Source organism: Coregonus clupeaformis, chromosome 3 (assembly GCF_020615455.1).
Source record: "Coregonus clupeaformis isolate EN_2021a chromosome 3, ASM2061545v1, whole genome shotgun sequence".
NCBI lineage: Eukaryota > Metazoa > Chordata > Actinopteri > Salmoniformes > Salmonidae > Coregonus > Coregonus clupeaformis.
In genome coordinates, this window is record NC_059194.1 from 7,232,996 (window position 1) to 7,241,132 (window position 8,137).

Below are 8,137 nucleotides of genomic sequence, written 5' to 3' on the forward strand. Positions count from 1 at the left end.
GAGAGAGAGAGAGAGAGAGAGAGAGGGAGAGGAGGAGGAGAGAGAAACACAGAGGGAGAAAGAGAGAGGAAAGAGAGAGAGAGAGACATACAGAAATAGAGAGAAAGAGAGACAGAGAGACAGAGAGAGAGAGAGAGAGAGAGAGAGAGAGAGAGAGAGAGAGAGAGAGAGAGAGAGAGAGAGAGAGAGAGAGAGAGAGAGAACAAAAGAGAGAGAGAGAGAGCAATAGAGAGAGGGAATGTTATGATGTCACTGCAGCCCACTCATATCCAGTACAAAGGCTAGACAGACTGCTCTACTGCTCTCACATGCTCAGACACACACACTCAGACACACAAACTCAGACTCACACACTCAGACACACACGTCACCCAGATACAGTCAGTCACTGTGTAACACACACGGACCAGGCTCGCTAACGCTACAGGCTGAGCAGTCACAGTAAGTAAAGTATGCTGGGTTTCTCAGGGGTTTCTCAGGGGTTTCTCAGGGGTTTCTCCACTCTACTTATTTTCCTCACCACTCTCTCGTTTTTGTTTCTCTCTTACTTTCTTGTTCTTGTCCGAGTTCATCCAACTCTCATAACCCCTCTCTGTCAGTCCCAGTAAAACAGGCTCTGTTTGAAAACTCCACTAAACACTTTTTAAACTTCTCTGTTAGTACACAACATACATCCTCTTGCTCTCTCTATTCTGTCTTTTCTGCCCTGGTTCTTTCTCTCTATGTGAACAGTGACTATGGTAACCCTTAATGTATTTCATGCTGGCATAGATTCAAGACTTCCCGCTTTGTGTGTCTGTGTGTCTTTCTGCCATGGTCAGTGTGTAACAGGCATCCGTTCTGATTAGTCTGTACTTACACTACTGCAAGTCTTTATGTTGTGTATCAATGTTGTTATAATGACGTTATAATGAGGTTATAATGATGTTATAATTGCTGTAATGCCTCTAATCTGTACCAGTGTTTGATTCCTGCAGTGCTTTACCTGTTGATAATAGTAGTGGTATTCCATATATTAGCTGATAGAAAGTGTTGCTGTTCTGTTCTCTCTCCATTGATGTCCTGTAACTGTACAATGCGTGGTTGTTGGTAGTGTTGGTGGTCTGGCCCTCTGTGTTGAGTCATATACAAAGATAACTATTGATCATTATCTCATTCACCTGCTGATAATGTTCTAAAAACAGTATGTATGTTTATCTGAGTATAGATAGGGTAAGAGGGTAGGTGATCATGAGCCTTAGGAGGGGGATACATAGTTCTGGTTATCTCTCTGTCTCTTCTGTTTTGGTCATTAGAGATAGCTAGCCTCGTTGCAAAGTCTCTTCCACGCCTTTTCTCTCTCTGTTTCTGAGTTTCTCTCTCTTTCTCTTTCTCTCTCTCTAAAAAAAGTATAAACAGTGCCAACTTTCCCTCTGTTTCTCCCTCCCTCTCGCTAAATCCAAATAATGGAAATAAAGCTAGGTTTCTGTGTGTGTCTTTCACTGGCATTCTCTCTCTGTTTACATAAAGCTGTCCTGCCACCCAGATGAGTTGGTCTCTGGTCTCTGTTTACCTTTGAATGTTTGAAAGCAGCAGGGCAGCGCTCTGTGTGGGGGGGTAGTAGAGGGAGTGGACACACATTTACTCACATACACACACACTCACGCACTCACGCACGCACGTACGCACACAGGCACTCACACACACACACACACACACACACACACACACACACACACACACACACACACACACACACACACACACACACACACACACACACACACACACACACACAAACATACAATTGTGTTGGTGGACAGCCAAAGAGGGAGAAGCTGAGGAGAAAGGCTTTAATCACATATATATGCTCTCTCCTGCTCTAGAGTACCAGCAAGGAATCAGTGACCATCCACTCTCCCAGCAGAAGCTTTATAACATAACTGAGGGAACGTCTAAGAAGTTGAAAGAGAACTCTTCAGCATTTTGGAATTTGGACTGTACCAGATCCACCAGACGTGGGGGATTTAAAACCCTCTTTGTTGAACCAGGCCGGCACCAGCATTTTAGACAGTCCCAACAGCACCAGAGGAAGGGGGTTTATCTAGCATCAGACAGTATGCTGGCTCAGATCCTACAGGAGATGTGGGTGGACCCAGAGGTTCTGGAGGCCCTGAGTGAAGACCAGAGGAGAATGTTGTTCCTGAAGATGAGAGAGGAGCAGGTCAGACGCTGGACAGAGAGAGAGGAGAAGGATGAGGGACAGAGGAGAACCAGGGAACACGGCAGGTCTAAGAAAGGTACAGCATGCACACATGAATAGACACATGAATACACACGCATGCACGCACGCACACACACACACACACACACACACCAGTCTTTTAATAGTGAGTACAGAATGCAGAATCCTTCCAGACCATGTACAGTACACTAGATTATACTTCAGAACACACCCCTGGCGTCATGGTAACTGCATATGAGAAATGAGAGTGTGCATTTCAAAACTTCTGTTTTCCTTTCCCTGGGCGGTCACACCCACCTGTACCCTCCTCTGCCTCCTCTCCTCTCTCTGCCTGCACATAATGTTCTGTCCTTAGATTCAACACACCAAAGGACATACAGGCCAGGGAGAGATGAAAACCCTTCACATATAGAAAGAGAGAAAGAGAGAGAGGGAACAGGAAGGGGGGATGAAAGATGGGGACATGAGAGAGTGTGGGAGGTAGGGATGCAGGGGGAGAGAGAGAGATACAGGAGTAATGAGGGTTAAAGAGACTGAGGAGGAGAAGAGAAAGCAGCAGGGAGAGAGAGAGAGAGAGAGAGAGAGAGAGAGAGAGAGAGAGAGAGAGAGAGAGAGAGAGAGAGAGAGGGAGGTACTGAGTAATTGAGCATGCTGGAGCACCCACCCCACTATTCTGAGAACAACCCTGAAACCACACTCTACAGAAAGAGGCCTTCAGCTCAGGCCAAGTTCCACCACTCTCACTAACCCACATCTCTCTCTTTCCCATTCTATCCCCCTCTCTCTCTATCTATCTCTCTTTCCCTGTCCCTTTCTCTATCTGATTGGATATAGAATGTGACCTATCCTTTCCATTGGTTCTAATAGAACAGTGTGTATATGTGTAATGCCCAGAATTCTCTCCCTCTCCCCCACTTTATCTGATAGGATTTACATTTACATTTACATTTTAGTCATTTAGCAGACGCTCTTATCCAGAGCGACTTACAGGAGCAATTAGGGTTAAGTGCCTTGCTCAAGGGCACATTTACGTCATTTAGCAGACGCTCTTATCCAGAGCAACTCACAAATAGCCAGTGGGATAACCACTTTACAATTTTTTTTTGGGGGGGTAGAAGGATTACTTTATCCTATCCCAGGTATTCCTTAAAGAGGTGGGGTTTCAAATGTCTCCGGAAGGTGGTGAGTGACTCCGCTGTCCTGGCGTCGTGAGGGAGCTTGTTCCACCATTGGGGTGCCAGAGCAGCGAACAGTTTTGACTGGGCTGAGCGGGAACTATGCTTCCGCAGAGGAAGGGAGCCAGCAGGCCAGAGGTGGATGAACGCAATGCCCTCGTTTGGGTGTAGGGACTGATCAGAGCCCGAAGGTACAGAGGTGCCGTTCCCCTCACTGCTCCATAGGCAAGCACCATGGTCTTGTAACGGATGCGAGCTTCAACTGGAAGCCAGTGGAGTGTGCGGAGGAGGGGGGTGACGTGAGAGAACTTGGGAAGGTTGAACACCAGACGGGCTGCGGCATTCTGGATGAGTTGTAGGGGTTTAATGGCACAGGCAGGGAGGCCAGCCAACAGCGAGTTGCAGTAATCCAGACGGGAGATGACAAGTGCCTGGATTAGGACCTGTGCCGCTTCCTGTGTAAGGCAGGGTCGTACTCTCCGAATGTTGTAGAGCATGAACCTGCAGGAGCGGGTCACCGCCTTGATGTTAGCGGAGAACGACAGGGTGTTGTCCAGGGTCACGCCAAGGCTCTTCGCACTCTGGGAGGAGGACACAACGGAGTTGTCAACCGTGATGGCGAGATCATGGAACGGGCAGTCCTTCCCCGGGAGGAAGAGCAGCTCCGTCTTGCCAGGGTTCAGCTTGAGGTGGTGATCCGTCATCCATACTGATATGTCGGCCAGACATGCAGAGATGCGATTCGCCACCTGGTTATCAGAAGGGGGAAAGGAGAAGATTAGTTGTGTATCGTCAGCGTAGCAATGATAGGAGAGGCCATGTGAGGATATGACAGAGCCAAGTGACTTGGTGTATAGGGAGAAAAGGAGAGGGCCTAGAACTGAGCCCTGGGGGACACCAGTGGTGAGAGCACGTGGTGCGGAGACAGCTTCTCGCCACGCCACTTGGTAGGAGCGACCGGTCAGGTAGGACGCAATCCAGGAGTGAGCCGCGCCGGAGATGCCCAGCTCGGAGAGGGTGGAGAGGAGGATCTGATGGTTCACAGTATCAAAGGCAGCAGACAGGTCTAGAAGGACAAGAGCAGAGGAGAGAGAGTTAGCTTTAGCAGTGCGGAGAGCCTCCGTGACACAGAGAAGAGCAGTCTCAGTTGAATGACCAGTCCTGAAACCTGACTGGTTTGGATCAAGAAGGTCATTCTGAGAGAGATAGCAAGAGAGTTGGCTAAAGACGGCACGCTCAATAGTTTGGAAAGAAAAGAGAGAAGGGATACTGGTCTGTATATAGAATGAGACCTATCCCCTCCAGTATAGTGTACTAGCAAGCCCTCTTATCAGAGCTCTATCGTCAGAAACACAGCTGCAGCGATTGATTCATTCCACATGCCTGCCTGCCTGCCCGGCAGATTGAATAGCAGTGCATAGAATTGAGTAAGCCCTGTGTTTGGTGTGGCTCACCGCTTTTAGCCCCGAATATCACGTTACCCCTTTGTCTTTCCAATCTGTGCTCTATGTGTCACCTGAGTGTGTGTGTGTGTGTGTGTGTGGCGTGCGTGTGTGCGAGCGTGCGTGTGTCACCTGAGTAGCAGTAGGCCAGTCCTCTCTCGTCTCTTAACACTGGGTGTTAAACTGAGCCGTAAAAGCGCTGTGTTGCGCAACACTTCACCATTCTTCTCACAGGCCCTTTATTCTCCTCTCACAGCCCCATGGCCCAGAAAGACTCTCCTTACGTAAGACAGTACGTAGGTAACACAGTACAACAATGTCACACACACACACACACACACACACACACATACACACACACACACACATACACACACACACACACACACACACACACACATACACACACACATACACACACACACACAGCCTTTGGCCCATCTTGTACAATGATTCCCATATTTCCAAAATGATTTGCTGCAAGAACATTTCCACACCTTTTGTTGCAATTTTGCTCTATATTACATAGGCTTATCTTCAGTTATCTGAATTGAAATGAATGAATTGAAATGGGTAATTGTTTTACATTTAGGCTAGTTGCCTATTCATGTGTATCGTGATCATATAACTGTAATGGTGACCTGTCTGTAACTAGAGACTAGAGGTTGTATCCCACCAATTGTTAGTCATCTAATTAGCACAGATCTGTGGTCAGATCTGAGTGATTACTGTAAGGTGAAGACCATATACTAGTGTGTCAGTAAGGCAGTGTTTGTGCAGAGCCAGTAGACTGGACAATAGACAAAGCTAGGTTCCTGCAGAGCAGACCTCAGTAATGTGTTTGTTCACTGATAAGACAACAGCACCATCTGCTGGGCTGGAACCAGTATGACAACCAGACTCCATCAACGAAGTCTGATGATCGATCTAAAATGGAGATAGGTTTTAAGAGTTCCCTGCTATTGTATTATCTGTGGTAGTGACACAGTGTGATATTAAATGTGTCTATGTGTTTCTTTGTCTCCTCAGGTCACAGTAAGAGTGTGCGCTGGCTGTTGGGCCGTGATGGGGATGTGAGTGTGAGCGTGATCGGAGAGGTGGATGAATTTATATCCTCCAAACTCCTCCAGACCTTCCGTACCAACACCAGACTACAGAGTACAGAAATTAACAACCTAGTGGTTGATATCCATACTGTGTCTCTACTGACAGACAGAGAGAACCACCAAACCAGCTCACAATCAGCCATACGGATGCAACTCAGCGTAAGTGTGTTTCTAAGTGTGTGTGTGTGTGTGTGTGTGTGTGTGTGTGTGTGTGTGTGTGTGTGTGTGTGTGTGTGTGCGTGCGTGCGTGCGTGCGTGCGTGTGTGTGTGTGCGTGCGTGTGTGGTGTGTGTGGTGTGTGTGTGAGACAGAAAGAGAGGGAAAGAGGGAGATAAATATTTAAGCTCTACCATACAGGATGTAGCTCTATCATACAGGATGTAGCTCTATCATACAGGATGTAGCTCTACCATACAGGATGTAGCTCTACCATACAGGATGTAGCTCTACCATACAGGATGTAGCTCTACCATACAGGATGTATATCTACCATACAGGATGTAGCTCTACCATACAGGATGTAGCTCACCATACAGGATGTAGCTCTACCATACAGGATGTAGCTCTACCATACAGGATGTAGCTCTACCATACAGGATGTAGCTCTACCATACAGGATGTATATCTACCATACAGGATGTAGCTCTACCATACAGGATGTAGCTCTACCATACAGGATGTAGCTCTATTATACAGGATGTAGCTCTACCATACAGGATGTAGCTCACCATTCTTCTTCTATTTCCAGCAAGAGTCAGACGGCTCTAAGGACTCTGAGGAGGACCAGAACTCAGGCAGTGCTGAGGATGACCCAAAGGACCCCGGGGAGGACAGCAGCGACAGTGAGTCAGGCAACAGCACAGACGACCTAAAGGACTGGGGCCTCTGCTACAGACCCCACCGCAGCAACATCAGCCTGTCTCTCCAACCCCAACTGTCAGTCACAGAGAAGGCCCGCTCACAGGGCAGAGGAGGTGAGAGAGAAAGAGAGAGAGAGTGTGTTTTTGTGTGTGCATACTTGCATGTGCATGTTTCTCTGGAATGACATGTCTACTCTACACTCGATTCAAGTTAATTGACTTAACAGATATTTCTACAATCCTTTCCCTCTCTATCTCTCTAGTGGTGGTCAGTCATGAGGAGGAGAGCCCAGCGTTTGGTGGTCGGGTGGCCCAGCTCAGGAGAACATTTGTCACATCCTCTCCCATCGCCAAGCCTCCTGTGCCCACCAAACCTTTGCACCTGCAGCTGGTGCCCAGGTCCTCTCTGAGGTAACACAAGGGGCACCCACGGTCAACCAATCACACAGAAGAGGTACTGCCCACCTGAAGAGCTCATTTGAATACCAGGTACAAGTGACCTACGGACAGACACTCACCTGAGCTACGGTGCCGAGAAATAGGAGCTATAAACTTAGCCGAGTCAAAGGTGGACATGCATGGCTGAGTGGGAGGAATGCTTGACGCTGGTATTCTGGTGAAGTGCCCCCCTTTGAAGATTCCTGGAGACTGTGTGGTAGTCATACAGTTCCACCTCTCCTTGAACCTAAATACACAAGAGGGTTTGGACATGGTTAACATGAGCTATTTCTACATAGTTACATGAGGTTTGTATCTGATTTGTACATGGGGTGTTGGAAGATATTTAGCTTTACGTTTCTAATCATGAATTTTGCATAATTTATTTTCACTTTGCTGTCTCTGGTATGTTTGGGCTATAGGTCAAACCATCCTGTCGTGTTTTTAGTTGCCTGATCTTTTTTTATTTAACAGTCTAACCTCGTAGGCTTTCTGGTCATATTCTGTTTTGTATATCTGCACTGTAACTACATTTGTTTGAGGAGGTTATTTCTAAATTGTGTGTGAAACATGCTTGTGCGAAACACAGATTTCTTTGACCTGTTGGTCTCTAATTCAGCTAAATAAAAATTCTGAAGAAATGTGTGTGTGTGTGTGTGTGTGTGTGTGTGTGGGTGTGCTTGGGTGATAGAGAGAATTAAGAAAGAGGGAGAGAGAGAGAAAAAGGGAGTCCTCTGTTTCATTTGTAGTGAGTGGTATCCATGGTGACCAGAGAGGTTGAGGACAACCAGACCTGCCTTTCACCCTGCTCTGGGGTAGGATTACATCTAGATCTCAAACACACACACACATATGCATGTGCGCGCGCACACACACACACACACACACACACA

At 47.3% G+C, this 8,137-nt stretch overlaps 1 protein-coding gene across 1 annotated transcript; it reads left to right on the forward strand.

Annotated features, from left to right (window-relative positions):
- The first annotated feature begins 257 nt into the window (after positions 1-257).
- zgc:92242 (uncharacterized protein LOC436899 homolog) lies at positions 258-8,137 on the forward strand. Its single transcript, XM_041848500.2, has 5 exons — positions 258-441; positions 1,866-2,279; positions 5,871-6,106; positions 6,695-6,920; positions 7,070-8,137. The coding sequence occupies exons 2-5, from the start codon at positions 2,099-2,101 to the stop codon at positions 7,219-7,221; spliced, it is 795 nt and encodes a 264-aa protein (XP_041704434.1). The 5' UTR covers positions 258-441; positions 1,866-2,098; the 3' UTR covers positions 7,222-8,137.